This window comes from Diadema setosum, chromosome 6, assembly GCF_964275005.1.
Source record: "Diadema setosum chromosome 6, eeDiaSeto1, whole genome shotgun sequence".
Classification (NCBI taxonomy): domain Eukaryota; kingdom Metazoa; phylum Echinodermata; class Echinoidea; order Diadematoida; family Diadematidae; genus Diadema; species Diadema setosum.
The window spans coordinates 33874844-33893401 of record NC_092690.1 but is presented as its reverse complement, the minus strand read 5'-3'; the positions used below and the strand labels follow the sequence as shown (position 1 = coordinate 33893401).

Genomic DNA, 18558 nt, shown 5'->3' with positions numbered 1-18558 from the left:
TTCGTTTGTTTACATTTCAGGGGCCTAATGAATACAATCTATACTTGTAATTTAGCCCCCTCCCCAACAGACACATGCTTTTGCTTTTTATAACTATTTATATTGTTGCTTACGTATACCGTCGTTACTGCATGGTTTCAGTTATCTCAGACATTGTAACAATCATTGGAAATTACTTATGTCTGTCCCTTTGCTTTGTGTGAAGACAAAGTGAAAATAAATACAAACTCAATCAACTGATCAACCTTTAGTCTGAGGAGAGAGGCGTGATTCTATTTGTTTTGTTGTTTTGTTTTTTCATTCCAGAGAGTATAACTGTGAAAACATAATACACTAGTTCGTACGGAACTTGATCACTTTCTTTTTAAATTTTTAGTAACTAACATTTGAAAGAAATAATAAGAAAAAAGAAGAACACGTAAATCTGAATAACCAAAGGAATGCATTTTGACAAGGATATTGAAAAAAAAAATCGTCAACATTCAAGTCCCTGTACCAGGTCCAAAAGTTCACTACTCATGTCTGTCTTAACTGGTAAATGTCAATTTTAGATGTTTATACCTGTGTACGTACATGTCTAGCATTTAAACCCACGTCCTGACAATCATTCTCGTTGGAAAGTGTAACAAGAGACCCGCTGGTGACGCGCTCACATGAGTATCGCAATTTCACCTTCCATGCATTCTATCACACTCTTAAATGAAAATATTGGATACTTAGGTCTGCATATGGATTCATCCCCCCCCCCCCCTCAACTCCAGGGTGGGGGGTGGACAGCAACATCTGCAATGAACAACCATGGAACTAAAGTCATCAATGTACAAGCTCAGGGTATTAACTTTGCTTTATCATTTCTGGTTCTAGAGTAGAAGATTTTAAATATTCCTTAATGTGGGGGGGGGGGGCTAGGGGCCCCCCAAGAAGGACATTGTGCCCATTTGAACAAATTGAGATCCTATCCACCTAGGGATGCTACCTACCAAGTTTGGTGAAAATCAGACATGGCGATCTCAAAGTGAAGATGAAAATGTACAATTTAGACCCCATTAGGACCCCTCCCCTGGGTCCCAAGGGGGGGGGGGGGGGGGGGGCATCCCTGATTCCCCCATGAACAAACTTGAAACTACAGTCATCAATGTACTTACTCATAGCATCAACTTAAAGCCCTATAACTTCTGGTTCTAGAGAAGAAGATTTTTGAAAGATTCCTTAATTTTAGGGTGTTTGGGCCCCCCTGGGGACCCCAGGTGGGCCATGGTGCCCATTTGAACAAAGTGAGATCCTATCCCCTAGGGATGCTACCTGCCAAGTTTGGTGAAAATCGGTCATGGGGTTCTTAAGAAGCAGATGAAAATGTAAAAATTTACGCACGACGGACGACGGACGATGCACGACGGACGCCGGACGGAGAGCGATCGCAACAGCTCACTTGAGCTAATAATACATCATGAACGACATAGTGAAGGCCTCATCAAATAACAAAGGATTGATTGAATACCAATATTGTTTCTTTTCGGTCGACTGGCAGGCGATCTCGTCGATGCAATTGTGGCAGCAGTCACTGTGGTCGTCACGGTTGTTGATGACGAGGTAGTGATTGGAGTCGGAATGGTTACAGTTATCCGCTTCACTTCGGAGTGGGTGGACTTTATTTCAGCCACGCAGGCAAATGTTCCACTCATTTCTGCCGTGAGATTTATGTTCGCATAGATGTTTTGTGTTCCATCATTGTTTCTTACAGGCACAGGATTTTGCTCTTGATTGCCTCCATTGGGAAGCCAGTATATGTTGATGAGATCCTGCTCCACATTCTCTGCTTGACATCTCAGTGCCGTACCTTCTGGGTTGTAACTCAAGGAGCAATCCGAACTCAAACATCCTGTGACCCTGAGGAAATCAGGAGGGGGCGGAGCTGTAAAGAAATGAGAATAAACACAATGCATGCTAACCGCCGACGATCAGTAATAATAAGTGTAAATTTAACATAGATGAATGAATTTCAAATAAATGTACATACTTAAGCAATTAACACTATATAAGAGATATAATCTGTAAAGAATAATTATATATAGTTAGTCTCTTTGCACATTTCCGATTTCAATTCAATCAATTATATTTCATTTTCCAACAAAGCTTAACCCCCCACCCACATACACACAAAAGAAAATACAAATGAAATTACTGGAATGCTATTAACTAAGTAAATATATATTACAAACATGCCACAGGTGAATATACAATGTACTTATATACCATGCTTTCTGAGAGATATACTATCGTAAATGAACAAAAGGTTAAACAACATGGTAATAATGCGCAAACCAAAGGCGTTATTGATGCAAAATATTGGAGACAGCAAGCTTTTTGACTGCAGAAGATGAGACAAGAATTATAGGTAATGATGATACAAATAAGATGAATTATTACATTGATGGAAAAACTCAATTAAAAAAAAAAAAATGTCATAACCACATTTGCCTGATCCAGAAAGAGTACCCATGCACATTTCCCTACCTCGAAGAAGGTAACAGTGTGTGTGTGTGTGAGAGAGAGATAGAGAGAGAGAGAGAGAGAGAGAGAAAAGCTGCTGAGAATTACTTGTGGATTAAAATGGAGTCAAAAGGGGTCTTTGCTGTAGATCTCTGCATAATCTGCATCAAAAGCAAGAAAAAAAAAACATACACGGCAGACACTAAGGACTACACACCCCATGCAATGTCTGTATGGAGCGGAACGCAGAACTGAAAAAGAAAATGAGTAGGTAAAAGGAACTGTACAGTACTGGTTGAGGTAGGGATTCATATTTTAAACATTCCTAAGTGAGATAATGAGAAACCTCTTGTGAAATATGAAAGAGCATGTAATTCTAAGAAGGATTCAACGTTTGTTTGATGAAAACTGGTTTTCAAATGGATGAGATATCAAAAAAAAATGATAATAATAAAAGGCGACAGGCCACGCCGTTTATTAGGATCTCTTTGATTCACCTTGTTTTTGGATATGTCAGCCATTTCAAAACCGATTTTCATCAAAAACACTTTTGATACCCCTTAGAATTGCAGGCTCTTTGACTTTTTATAGAGCGGTTTCCGAATATCTCGCAAAACGTTAAAAGCTAAATCCTCACCTCAACCAGAACTGTACACACTTAAATGACAAATGACGTGCATAAAGGGAGGAAGGATTTCAAAGCAAAAGGGTGGGTAGGCAAAAGGGAGAGGTACAGGACCAGTGATGATCCCCAGGGTCATCGCGGACAACATGTGAAGGATGAAAATGACGTAGGAGGCAACAGCCAAAAAAAAAAAAATAATAATAATAAATGATAATTCACAAAGGTGAAGGAAAGGAAAATGCAATGAGGTGAGATAAGATGCACCATAAGATACTGGGGTGGTAAAGGGAAAGCTCTAAAGTTTGTATAGAAAAAAATGTGGCATTAAAACAAAAAGGTGAAATGACATGTGGGTACATGCACAATGTATCCTCGTAAAAGGAGAAACCTTGATACCCATGCGGATCGGTGAAGAGTAGATGTCCGAATGATGCATGAAGAAAAATATGAGAGTGATAACAACAATAGTAGTAATGATTTGTAGGCAATTGCTTACTTATCACCTAGGGCTTCTCATGATCTCTAAATATCATGATCACCCAGTAATTGCTATTTCAAATGACAGCCCTCTTCCCGAAGAGAATAGAGGTTTAACTTGGAACCAAGAAATTCGGGAAACCAACCTTTCACGGACACATCCGTATAGCTCCAAATGAGAACGCCTCGGTGGTCGGACACCCTGCAATAATAGCGGCCGGCGTCATCGTCACTAACGGTGTAGATGATCAAGGAGTAATTAGCGTCCATCGTCATGAGCCCAGCGTGATATTTTTCACCGCTGAGCAAATTCCGGTGCCAGTCGACCTGGGTGGTTGCATCATTGAGAGTGTCACCTACAAGACATATTGAGGCAGAGAGGTGTAGGTATGGATAGGTTAAGCAATATCCCTTGTTTGCATAAATATAATCATGATAGTTGTACAGATATTTATAATGATAATAATCATGATAATAACAACACTCTTGTAACAATAGTTATTATGGTCTACTTATCCGGGGTAGTCTCTTCAGTTTTTACGCCGTTCTGCTAGAGGGTCCTGATATTATTATGAAGTGTGGGCATACCTAATATATGATTAATTTTATGATGCAAAAACACATCATGATTATACACATCATATGACATCAGTGTGTATGCCTATATATACGAGGCATTAGCCTCGCAGCCCATGGGCTTTTGTTCAGACGAACAAGGTAGGCCCCTACCAATATTTGATTAGTCTGGGCTCCGTCCCCTTTTCCTTGGTGCGATAAACCAAAAGAGGGCGCAATTTTTTTGATTGCGATAATCCAGAGACTGCGCGCCCATTTTCGGGTATCGCAGTTCTCGGCGTATCGCTATCCTCGGGTGTCACGCCCTCATACGGCTTGACGCGTACACGATCACCGCAGCTACGAGTAAAAAGAGTCCAGAAGCTAGACTAATATATTTTTTTTTTTGATGAGTAGTGGGGCTTACAGAGGGGGACATACCATAGGCAGATATGAACGTCTGTCGTGTCGCTTCTAAGCACTGCAAGTGAGCGCCAAGGCGGCCCTCTAAAACATTCTAGGGACCAAATTAAACCAATTGATCAACTCAAGAGGCCATCCCACTGAGTTCCAAATGGCTCTTGCCAGACAAAATCTCTGCTGCAAAGGGCCCGCCAGACGCTCGCAAAGGGGCCCTATTTGCAGCCGTTGGTCGTAAAGGAGTCTGCTCCAAGACCATTACCGTCATGTAGGCCTAACACTTTTACTGTAACCTATGGGACAGTGCCATTTGTGCATATAGTTGTCCATGAACCATTTGTCGGATCGAGGCCCAAATTTCAGTCTTGTTGTTCTGTAGAGCGGTAATTTTACTTGACAAGATAAGCTCTTTCATTTCTTACTGGTTTCACGTGGTATGATACTTTTAAGTCCTAAGCGTGCCTAATTTTCCGAAAATGACCCTCTACTATGGTCCACCATTTATACAGGTCTGGCGGTACTTTTACAGGAGAAATTTTGTCTGGCATAGTAGATGGGTCATTCCTTACTCTGGGGATGACCGTATACGTATTGTAAATCTTAGAGTGATTGCAATGGTACCTTCTATGTTTCATTGAGGCCAAATCTGGGGGCCCTAAAGGAGGGTTTGGCGGCCGGTTCCCATGCATCAAATTATGGTCAATTTTTTAGCTTGATTAATTTGAACTGAATTGAATGAAAATCATTATGGAATTGCATTGAATTGACTTGAAATTAACTGAATTGAATTGAATTGAATTAAATTGAATTGCAACGCGATTAACCAAATTCTACAATTATGGTCATGTGGGCCAGCAGAAGGTCTGTATGGCGGGCTCTGTGCAGCAGAAATTTTGTCTGACAGGGACCATTCGGTACTTTGTAAAATTGAATTGATAATTTGGCACTGGTTTCAGGAGGTATACCTACCATGTTTGATCGAGGCCCATTTTGGAGCCCCTTCTAGTTTACAGGCACAAAACCCTAACTGTAGATCGTAAAGGAATCTGAGCCAAGACAACTATACGCACAATTGGCGCTGCACGTCTATAGGCTACAGCGCAAGTGGTGCATGCAGCATAGTCTTGCGGCAGACTCCATTACGACCAACACTTGCAAACTGCGGCCCCTTCAGTAACACCTGGCGGACCCTTGCAGTAGAGATTTTGTCTAACAGGGGCCATTCGGTTCTCAGTGGGGATGCCTCTTGAGTTTCTACTTGGTTTGATGTGGTACCTCTAGAATGCCTAAAATTTAGGACCACTTTGGGCCACTTTGGAGGGCCCTGGGGCCCACTTGCAGCAGAAGCAGACGTACATAACTGCACATGGTAGGACCCCTCTGTAAACCCCACTACTCAGAAACTGGTACCTCGTTCGCCTAATCAATACCCCCTAGGCTGCCGGGATTTATATTATGTAACCTGTGCGACACAAAATATGCAGATTCCCATCACTTTTTTTAAGTTACCATTCATTATAATGGGTAAGATATTAAACGAGCAATTACCCCTCATTACAATGGGTGAAATATCAAAACAGCAGTGTAGCTGTCACTGCACACTATAATGTAGTGATGACAGATAGAGAAAGGGAGAGAGAGAGAGGGGGGGGAGGCAAGTTACTTAAGAATTGAGTATCTGAATGTAAGAACGACCCAAGTCCATGGAAGACCATTTAGAGTAAACTTACAAAAACTTTATATCTTTTTTATTTGTCCAATAATATTCTATTTAACTGTGATGGGAAGGCAACATTGTATATACAAATTAGAACATTATCATTATGACAATTAACATTTACATTAATTGTGGAGAGGCCATTTTGTGTGATGGACTTGGGTCGTTCTTTGAATCATACATGATATAATTAGAGATGAGAGAAGGATGAGAGAGGGCGCTATAATATGAATGAAAGAATGACCCAAGCCCTTCATTCTTACATTCATATAAGATTTAACTCATTCATTTCAGGCACCTCCGGGGGTAATTAGGATTTATCATTTATACACAAGATGAGTCCATGCATAAGCTATATACAATTTCCCATGTCAAACTGAATTTGGCCAAAAATTGGACTTGGGTCGTTTTTACATTCAGGTCTTCAATCAAATACAATTGACTGTATGATTGGATGTCCACCCATTACCTTTGAGCCAGTATACGGCATATGGTGGCCCATAGAATTCACATCGAAGTTTCCCTTGATGACCACGCAGTAAAACAGGACGGACATCAACAACTACGACATCATCTGGAATTCTGCAATCTGGTGGAAACGGATGAAAATAGTATATAGCAGTGCTTTTTTAATGATAAGCTCTTTGTGTCATAATTGTCTGAGAAACACCCACACACCCATACACCCACACACTAACTATACACAGCCCAGTCGCTGTGTACATGGTGTTTTCGCATAGCGTAACAGTGTCTGGTCGGGCTACCCACACACATGATATAACAAGGAAGCAGTAAGAAATACGGTCACGAATTGAAGTGCCTGTGAAAGAGTGGCTTTGGAATTTACGTGCAGTCCGAACTCGCAGTGTATACAGTGTTGAACACGAACGTAAGACCTTGAATGTGGTGCTAATTATGCTTTAATTTCAAGCCATTCCTAAACTTAATTGGACGGGCGGTATAGATTTGAAATCAGCCTTTTGATTTCTAACAGAACATGAAAATTTTGCCGTTTTTCAAATATCTCGACCTATTGATAAAGTGAAATTGAAGTCTTTTTTTGTGTATGGAAAACCTTTGAATTTTCTGAGTATTACATTTATAAAATATGGATCGAGGCCGGTCAAGATATATTCCAGGCCTGAACACACTTGAGATGGCCCGGGGCCTCCAACATAATCCACACGTTTGCAGAATTGCATGTCTTTCGACCTGCTCGAGATCAGAACTTGTGAGTGTTATAAAGATCATGTTTAAGTGATTGCTGTTTCTTTGTAAGACCTACGTTATGAATATCATTATGCGTCGACATTTTGCTGGCTTCTTAAATTAATCAATGCTTATTCAATGTAAATCTATTATAAAAAAAAAGTGAGGATACACAAGATTGTTCGGCCTACCAACACGCTTGTGCCAATATCATCCTGACAATTCTACAGAATCAAATGCTTCTTCTTCTCTTTGCTTGGTATACAGTAACCCAGTATAATAGGCGCCACACCTTCTTACACTTCTATTCATGTCACTTCACTGCATGACACTTCATAGCATTCATAAAATGCACACATCACATCGTACCTTACTGAACACAGCGCTTTAGATACGACACAAAACAAACACACACTGCGATTGTTAATATTTGAACAACAGAATGGATCCTATATATTAATCCTCAATCGAAGGTTACATTTTTGAAGGTAACACAAAGTTGGTTCATGAGTTTTATCTCGACCACTGACCACGTGACAGTTAATTAGTATCTCATGTAAGAGTATGTTTACAATAACGTAGCCGAGCTCTTTCCATGTAATGGAGTTAAACCATTACTGTTCTTCTTTTCGTATATCTTACTGCAAAGTCAATTTCTCTTTCAAGAAGTCTCTACTCTGCAGTCTTATTTGTTGATTTTAAAACCATCTCTCTTATCAGACGTGCACTGGCTATAGTAGCTGTCTACCACAAATGCAAAGTTTATGGCATTTTTTTTTTTCTTAGGACAAAGCAAGTTGTTCGTATAACAGTCGGCTAATGACTATTACACAGCATGATTATGACAATGAGCACGTGATGGGAATTTGATAGTAACTTGTTTTTCTTTCAGATTAAGCACTCTGCAGTGACTTGTTTTAGTTGAAATGTAATGTAATTGAATATAGCAATACAATATTAGGGAAAACAGGTTCAACGCTATAACCTTATTTAGCAGTTTATCTTTCCATTTACTATTCTTAGTAGTTTATCTTTCCATTTACTATTCTTAGTAGTTTATCTTTCCATTTACTATTCTTCTCGTTTATCCACTGGGATGCAGTAATCAAGTAGTTACCTACCCATCCACTTTCACCTTAAGGAAAGAGAGAACATTGCTGCAATTAAGTTTGGACTTTAGATGGAAACTGTGTTGGGTAAACATGTCAATGTCTATACGTCTTCCATCCACAATAAGTAGAAACCTAGATAAAGAGAGAGTGATAGAGAGAGCGCGACCGAGACTGACGAAAAATGAATAGAGCAAAGAAAAACTGAACTAACAACTATTATCTGCCTTTCAGCTGTCATTTTTTAATTTAACCTTTGATTTATTTTAAACTGCCCCTTTCTTAATTCAGTTAATCTCAATCATGTCAATCCACCTATTTGCTAATAATGAATACAAAGCAAATGTATTTACACAATACAGACTGTACCAAAAAAAAAAAAAAAAAAAACCCAGTTAATATGGCCTCGAGATCCTGTACAATATTGCAATATAAAATATTTCCTAAGACTATTACAATTTTATATTTCTTTATGTATCCTTTAAACGCTATTCCAGTATTTACCTTTTTATAACTAGGTCCCAGGGAGGACCAGCGGGACCTGAAAAAATGCAGCTGATAGTATGTGCTATCCAGCCGCTATCTTTGTGTATAATCCTACATTTTATTGTTTTTCATAGTATTGATGATGTGTCATACTCTTCATTTGCTATGTAATATATGTTTCATTCCATGCATCTTTTATTTATCTGTATGTTTACGACCGCAAAAAAAAAAACCACAAACAAACAAACAAATTTCACTGATAGACTTATTTCAAAATTCCCGTGTATAAACAGTGAGATTTTCCTTCCATTTCCGTCCAAACTTGACATATGTTTTAACTTACCTGTTGAAACGACTGACAAAAGACACACGATGGCGATGATGAAAGCCGTCCCGTCGTTCCAGGTTTTCTTCATGTCCGCGTCTTTCAGGCACACCTATGAAGACAGAAAAGTGAAATAAATGTGCATGTACGTCAGTCTATACCTATACCTTGTACATATTTGCGTTAAAATATCTACCATCGTTAGCATATGGGGGAAATGAATGAATGGAATGGAATGTTTGTGGTTTCCTTGGTTGTACATCTAGCCAATACTATTGGTCTATACAGTCAGAAATTCACGATAGTACAAACCTGGGATAGGCTCTTGTCTATACGTCTTAAAGGGATGGAATAGTTTTGCTTGAAACGAGGATTTTTTTTTTTTTTTGACTTCATGAAAGCAACCATGTTGAATTTTTCAGAGCATATGAAAATGAATGACAATTTGTTTTAATGAATGAAAATTTGTTTGATGAAAATCAGTTCGAAAATCGCTGAAATATAAAAAAAAAACAAGTAAAACAAAGTGGTCGTAATGAAAAGGTGGGTCCCTCCTATTATTATTGCCTCTTTGTTTTTAGATAGATCAGTTACTCATGAAGTAAAATTTAAAAATGGCTGAGTTATCGAGAAACAAGGAGGGCCTCATGCACCTCTAACAGGACAACATTGTTTTACTCTGTTTTGGATGTCTCTGCGATTTCCCAACCGATTTACATCAACTAAACTTTTAATTACTTTTAGAATTACAAAGCGGTTTCCAATTATGTAGCAAAAGTTTAAATCCCGATTCCTTCCCACCTCAACCACTACTTTTGGATTCGACATTAAATAACGTCATTGCATTATAGGAAGATAAGTTTTAATTGCACAGGTTGAGTGGGCTGATATCCTTTTTTTCTTTTTCTCTTTCTTCTTTGCAAATCATATGTACCGTGTCCTTTGGACTTTGACCCATTGTATAGGCATAAGTCTATTATTCATTCTATCAATGTGAACCTTGCGTTCTCCTTTGCGTTTCAAATAAGCCCTTCAGTAATATTCAGAATATATTGTAAGCCTATGGGGGTGGCATTAGACGTCAATGGGGGAAGGGGAGGGCGTTCAGGCTTACTTTTATCCCCCTCCAAGATTTTGGGATAATATAATCTTATGTCTACTAACATATCATATAGGCCTATATAACATTATATATATCTATTTATATAGGGTCCTACTCTAAAAAAAAAATCGAGTGAAAATATTCACTCTTGAAGGAGTGAATACAAAAAAGATTGAACTTAGAGTGAAACTAGAGTGAATTTTGAGTGAAAATGAACATTTTCACTCACAATTCACTCCAATTTTTCTCTGAATTCACTCTTTCGTATTGTATTCACTCCTTCAAGAGTGAATATTTTCACTCGATTTTTTGAAGTGAGATATTGTATATCTATATATATATATATATATATTTATATATATATATATATATATATATATTTATTTATATATATATATATATATATAAAAGATAGAGAGAGATATAAGAGAGAGATATAAGAGAGAGAGAGGAGAGATGTGTTTTTTTTTTTTTTTTGTCAAGTGAAATTGTATATATCATTATAAACGCTCTTCTTTTTCCTGTTATTGTTATCATACATATCCCTCCATTTTACTTTTCACCGATTGCATTAGGCCTATATAGTGTTTTTGGTGCTGTCAGAACTATGCACGAACGTATAATCCATATAAAAAACAACAACATGTATGTGTTTGTGTGTAGCGGGTGGGGACGGAATATAAATCTTATTTTAGGGGGGGGGGGAGAGTACGTAGGTGCGACCTGGGATGAGGAACATATACTGTATGCAATAGCTGAAAAATCGCATTCCCTTCTGAGTCGAGATTGTCTAGACACCCCGATGCCATATGCAGCGCAGGCTGAGCAAAGGTCAACGACAGGGTAGTCGATCAAGTACAATTTTGTACGGCATAACATGCAGGTGCCTGGATCACAATAATACAGACTGCGCTCATAATAATTATATAGAAGCCAAGTTCGGGGCTGCTGCATGTGTGAGGGATGTCTACATGGCAGTGTATATAGCGTCACTGTGTGTGGCGGATATAACAACTGAGCCAGCCAGTATGCACGATATTAGCCATATAGAGATCATTTGATTTCTGAATTCTCGGGGCTTGGCAACATTTGGCTTCAAGACGAATAGTATGAGAATAATACACATCTTCCATATGTGGGCATGGACAAAAATCGGTCCCTGGTGTAGTAGATATAGCTATTATCTAATAGTAGTAATGTAAAACCAGGCACTGTTCTGTCGAACCACAACGGAAAAAAAAAACACAGAAATAATATACTTCATACATTTAGAAAATATGTTAGTGAACTATATTATGACGACAGTGAATAATGTAAGTGAGACATAGGCCCACACTGAAAACTCCAGTTATAGAGACGGTGACGGGGAAATTTCATAGATTGGGAGGTTGGGCTCGGTTCGCATATATTTTATCATAAAATTTTTCCGATGAATATCTTGTGCAGCCTAAATTTATTAAAGATTTCTACTTAACTATGAAAATATTACACATACAGCCGAAGAATTTTGACTGTGATCAGAAGTAGGCTGTATAGTGATTAAGCATGTATGCCTCGATGCATGTATATGCCTTTTCGCTGAAGCTATACCGGGATCTTCAGCATAAGAGAGAGAGAGAGAGAGAGAGAAAAAAAAAAAAAAAACAGCTGCAGCACCTAACCATGTCTTGCAGTTCCATGCCCACTGTGACCGAAGAGCTCTATTATAGTCTATACACACCCCTAAAATTCAATGTACACATGGATACTATAGTAGTCGACGTGGCTACTTTATACGCACACACGTCGAGTTACAAACATTCCGTGCAAAATAACTAAAAATATCATCACGTTCGCCATGGTTATAGGTATAGAACCATACCGCAGCATATGCGATGTCGCTTTATATCTACTTGCCTCCACACTCCCTCCGTTTCAAACTAATGATGCAATTTCTGTCTTCTAAGCTGTCACGAGCAAAGAAACAAAACTGGAATCAGTCCCTCGAGCACAGTATGGTCAAATGCCTCGAGTACAGTATGGTCCCATGTACTGACAAACGTGGAAATCAAGGCAGTAATGCTCTGATGCCTTTCGATCTATGCCCGATGATCACTATAGTTAGCTGCCCTACTTTGGCAAAAGGAAGCAAGTGAAATTTGCATGGATATTGACTTTTTTATTGATTTGGCATATTTGAGGCATGCTGTATTCAACTGAAGGATCCAAAAGTTTCAATTTTGGCCCATTTCTGGGATATTCGGGTGGCAAAAGGAAGCAAGCGCACAAAATTGCATGAAAAAATGGCAAAAGGAAGCAAGTAACAACCTCATGATATGATTGTCATTTGCTTCCCTTTGTCAAATCATATATATTTGCACACAATCTAAGATGCTTTGGCAAAAGGGAGCAAGTAACATCCTTATGATATCATTGTCACTTGCTTTCTTTTTCCATTTTTTATGTTTGTTACAAATCTATAATATTTTGGCAAAAGGAAGCAAATAACATACTCAACTATGATTGTCTCGCGGCTTCCTTTTGTCAGATTTTTCATGTTTGCTACAAATCGATAATACTCTGACAAAAGGAAGCAAGTTACAAAATATTGAGTTTCTATGGGAATATCAAAATTCTTTTGTCATAAATGCATCACCATATAACTTGCACGAAAACCGACAATTTTTTTCTCATCGCAAATTTCCATGTTGAAGGGCCTACCCAAAAACATATTTTCTTCATTTTTGTAGCATTTGTACTCGATGCCATTTGCTCCCTTTTGCCAATGTAGGGAAGTATACAGGACAACATAGAAGCAGGGTCTTTGTAAAATATTACTCATATTACTTTTTTTTTTCAAAACAGTTCATTTTCGTTATTTTTGTCACGGTTAAATTTGTAGGCCTATACTTTGGGAAATGTGAAAATATAGGGAAATGTGCAAACATCGAGAGTAGGTGTGAAAGCGTCCAATTTCGTCAGGAAACGTCCACTCCAAAACACAACAAAGATATCTTTGTCAAGATTATAACATTATCATAAACATTATCAGGCGAAGACAATTGCATTATCATTCAGAGACAATCTGTCAGGACTTTATCAAAACAATTAAGCATCTCAATAATTTTTCCTTTTCCTGTAGAAGACCTCTTTTTATTATCAGGGAACACGAAAGAGTGATGAAGCATTTTTTAGAAAACTGAAACTTGAGAAACAATTTTGAATTTGCTGTAAAATACCATGTAAATATTCATGAACTTCAAGAAAACTGACTAAAGAAGTATTATCTTTTCATTGGCTCAAGAAAAGTGATTTCTCTCTCTCTCTCTCTCTCTTTCTCTCTCTCTTTGACCAAGGAAGTATAGTCCGAACCTGAAAAGTTATATTCTTAAACTATGAGATATTCGATGGAAGTCCTACCATAAGATTCACATTTTTTTTTAGTAGGAGTGCAAAGATTTCAATATACATAAATTTCATGTCCCTTGCCTCCGTAGATTGGCTTTTGATGTATGATGCTATGTACGCACAAGTTTTCCAAGTCAAATGCTAAATCAACACGCCATGTACTGAAGCAAGTATGATAATGATTCAGATTTCATGAGGGAAATCAAATTTCCTAATAGGTAGGGACCTATACACAAGCAGTCATAGCCAAGTCAAATATCCGCACAAAAGAAATTCTTTCCACATCTCCTACGTCAATGAGAGTATCATGTCGGTCATAGGTAATTCAAAAGTAATGACATAGGTAATTCAAATATCCGTTGATTCGAATACATTGTAAAAATTCCTTATTAAAGAATATCAGATGCTGTGTATGATAAGCATTGGACATTATCATACAAAGACAATCTTAAATCACTTTACAGAAATAACTTCTGATCTCTTGTTCATTATCCACTTTGTCTGAAACACACACACACATACACACTAGCTGTTTGTTTTTTTTTTTTTTTTTCAGGGAATGTAAATGTAGGCCAGTCAAAGTCAGTGGTAACGTATGAACCGTACCCCTTTTTAGCAAAAAAAGAAAAGGGAGGGAGAAGAATAGGAAAAATGAATGAAAAGAGGGAGAAAAAGCAGAAAAAAAAAGAGAGAACATATAGAAGAGCGATAAATGATAAATGGTGGGAGACCCAAACTGAAATCGTTCCACTTTCACTTTCAAAATCCTTCGGACAGGCCAGAAAGGGCTGTGAAACATTTTGTAGAAAACTGAAACTTGAAAAATTTACATCAAAATAACGGGTTTACATTTATTTATAAACTGCGCATAATCGCAGCATAAGTGATACAAGAACGGCTGTTTTGTTTATAAACTATTTTTTTTTTCTATGAGGTGATGTAAAAAAAGAATCACGAGAAAGTCTGAAGAGTGATTAGAATTCCCGTAATTTTTTACACAACAAAAGTGAAACAAAAGACGTGACGAGGGAACGACATACAAGTTATGCTCGATCTCGGGGAGGGTGCATTCCATTGTCTTTTGCTAAGCATGATTAATACGCTAGCAATGATTGAAAGATGAGGACACAACCAGAATCTTAGTTTGGAAGTTTTTTTTTTTTTTTTTTTGGGGGGGGGGGGTTTATAATGATAATAATGATAATAATAGTAATAATAATAATAATAATAATAATAATAATAATAATAATAATGATAATGATAATAATAATAGTAATAATAATAATAATAATAATAATAATAATAATAATAATAATAATAATAATAATAATAAGGTCTTCTTTACCCAGGGTAGCCTCTTCAGTGTTGCCAGTGCTCTACCAGAGGGCCCTGCTATTATTATTACCCTAGCGGTGCCAGGTACCCATTTATACACTTGGGTTGAGAGGGACATTGTGGGAAAAAACATCTTGTCCAAGGACGTAAGCACTGGGCGGGATTCGAACTCGAGTCCTCGGATCGGGAGTCGGGAGTCTTATCCACTATATGCCACAGTGCCCCCAAGTAATGTAAAGAATAATAGAATGAAATTATTGTAAAACATTGATGGATTCTCGACATTCATTTCACCGCAAATGTTATATTGGGGGTATCACAAATCAACACAAATCAACATGAATTTGTATGACATAAACCTTTAAAGAGTTCAGACGCAGTGCTCTCAATTAAATACAATATTTCTCCCTTAACTATTAAAGAATGCAGCCCACTTAAACATTTTTCATACCACAAATCGGTGCTCTACTTATACCAACAGAATAATAATTATTCTTCAGATCTATACGTTGCAAATAATTTTCTTAAAGGTATAATTTACCACTTCCAAATGAAACAAAAACCCAGCACTATTGCTTCAGAATGTTGGTTATAGGGATAGAAACAACTAATGCAACAATATTTGAACCAATGTAATCGATGTTAAGTTTTGTTACATAGTACAAAATGTGAACAATAGTTATGATTCAAATGTTTCCAGACTAAACCGTCTGCAATTGTGGTTTGATGAGGACTAACAGTGATATCTCTGTAGGCTTTATTGAAAAAATGTTATATGGTAGGAAGTTTTGTGACTCAACTGACACATACGCATCAAAAGTGATATCTTGAACATTTTTATTTGAATCACTGCTCCGAAAGGTAAACAGGACCTCAAAGCAAATAGTGTTGCTGATTTCATATTTATTTCCTAAACTTCATACTATAGGTACCTAGTCGCGCAGGAAAAACTATTTACAAGCAACTTCCATTGTTACTAATATTCATTTATTCAACGTCCCATGTATCACCCGATACGTATACCCCGAAAGAAACATTGTCGACCTCTCCTTGGATTATTGTGCCGTAGTACACCTCATACACTAAAGGTTTTGTGAGGTGTAATGGGTGTGTGTATGTGATGTCCATTGATTCCCTAAGGGTGGGATTTCACGGAGCACGAGAACGATTTGCGAATGACGCGAATGGCAAAATCCAGCAGTCGCATTTTAGTCTGCAAAAGATCGCCAAACAAACGTGAGGGTTCGGAAGCGTCGTCAATTGTTCGCGAATGTCGTTTTTACTTCGGCGAGAATTTCAAAAAAGTTTGAAATTTTTTGCGAACCTTTTCCGCACACTTAGTCGGGATTTGCTCGTGAATTGTTCTCGAAAGTGTCTTTAAAGCTTTGTCATATGCGCAAGACCTTCGCAAGACAAGCGCGATGTTCGCAAAATGTTCGTGAAACCCCAAACAGACTCCGAAACTTCGACGAATGTCTCGCGTATGTTACGCGAAATATGCGAAGTTTTTCCGATCATTTTACAACGTAATCGCAAACTGTTCGCGTACCGTTTGAGACATTCTCGCGAACGTTTAGCGCACGTTTGGGGGATGTATGCCCTGTACGTTTTCTGCAAATAGAAATCGTAGCATACATCTAAACATCAAACAATTATTAACAACTATAGTAACAAAAGAAATTAAAGACTAGCAAAGAGAAAGAATATTTGATATACAAAAAAAAATCGCAGAATACACATAAAATCAATCTTAAGTATGTAAATTTCATTTGAACTATAGAGATTATGTGTTGGAGGAACTGCAAAAAAAAAATCAAATGCTTTACTAGTGGAGATACGTCCTAGGGGAAAAAATAAAATGTAGGCAAACACACGATAGAGAAATGAGAGAAAACGAAAAGAGAAATAGAGGAAAGAAAAAAAATCAACTCAAGAAAGCTGATTTGAGTTGATTTTTTTTTTTTTATTGCTTCCACCTCTCCTTGCTACATTTTCTCCCATGATTATTGAAAATTTTTCGTTGTTCGCATTTCCGTCGCGTGTTCTTCGTGTACGTAACATGCTGTACTTTAGCAATGATACACACGACAATCGCACATACGTCGTGGGAACTTCGCACAAATTGCGCAAGAATAGTTTTCAGCTTCATTGTCGGAACACATTCGGAGAAAAACTTTTCCGAATGTTGGATTTTGTCATTCGCATCCTTCGCAAATCGTTCGCGTGCTCCGTGAAATCCCACCCTAACTAGTGCAATTACCCCTCAACCGTATCCTAAACACTAACCCTGCTGGACTCTTTACCCTAACCCCAACCCTAACCCTATAACCCCAACCCTAATACCAAACCTAGCCTAACCCTAACCCTAACACCAACCCTAAACCCTATCTCCACCCTAACGATGATCCCTATCCCTATTCAAACCCTTGCCACATTATAATCTTCACCCCTAAGTTGTGAGAAAATCAAAATGATTCAAAGATATCGCTTTTGCAACAACATTTTATTCGTTGAGCCAGTCGGAGACAAACTATTCATCGTGGTTTTTCTTGCCACGACATTTTCTTACGAAAGAGCACTTGACCTACCGGACTTCTTTCAGAATGTATGGAGAATAATAAACCCTCAAAATGTGACATAAAAATAAAAAAAAAAAAACACGAGGGAAAGTGTTAACTTGTCTATCAAAAAAAAAAAACGCGTGTGAAAGGGCCTAATAGTTCAGTTCGTATTTCAATTTGCACGAAAGGAAAATGATAGGAAAGAAAACACCAAAACATCTGTGGTTGCTGCTTTCTATAAGCAGCAGTCAAATATCCTTATACATGTATTAATTTAAGATTTAAATGTTAAGCGCTTAGAAACTACTGTTATAAGCGCTATATAAATGTACATTATTATTATTATTTATTATTATACGTGTACTTTCAGAGAGGAGGGCCATAATTATTTGATTATTAATCTATTTTGCCAATGGAAGGGGAAGGAGGTGGGAGGATTTCACTGACCGTGGCGAGTGACGGCGCGGCGCCGTGGATGCGGCACAGTCTGTGTGTAAATCGTTGTGCATTCCCTTCCCACAAGGGGGCGCCATACATAACGGCACTTGCACTTTTCTGCCATGTGACGTGATTGTGCAGTGGTTGCTAAGTGACTCGCCAGGAGTGTGTATAGTTTACATACATTATGTGCGAGTAAGTGTGTGTGTGTGTGTGTGTGTGTGTGTGTGTGTGTGTGTGTGTGTGCGTGTGTGTGTGTGTGTGTGCGTGTGTGTGTGTGTGTGTGCGTGTGTGTGCGTGTGTATGCGTATGTGTACTAGTA

At 38.0% G+C, this 18558-nt stretch overlaps 1 protein-coding gene across 1 annotated transcript; it reads right to left on the bottom strand.

Moving 5' to 3' along the window:
- Window positions 1–1445: 1445 nt before the first annotated feature.
- Window positions 1446–18335, bottom strand: LOC140229750 (uncharacterized). The gene is made up of 5 exons (XM_072309985.1): window positions 18246–18335; window positions 9432–9525; window positions 6754–6873; window positions 3739–3948; window positions 1446–1912 (listed from the first exon to the last, which is right to left on the bottom strand). Exons 1-5 carry the CDS (start codon window positions 18333–18335, stop codon window positions 1446–1448), a joined length of 981 nt encoding a protein of 326 aa, XP_072166086.1.
- Window positions 18336–18558: the final 223 nt, after the last annotated feature.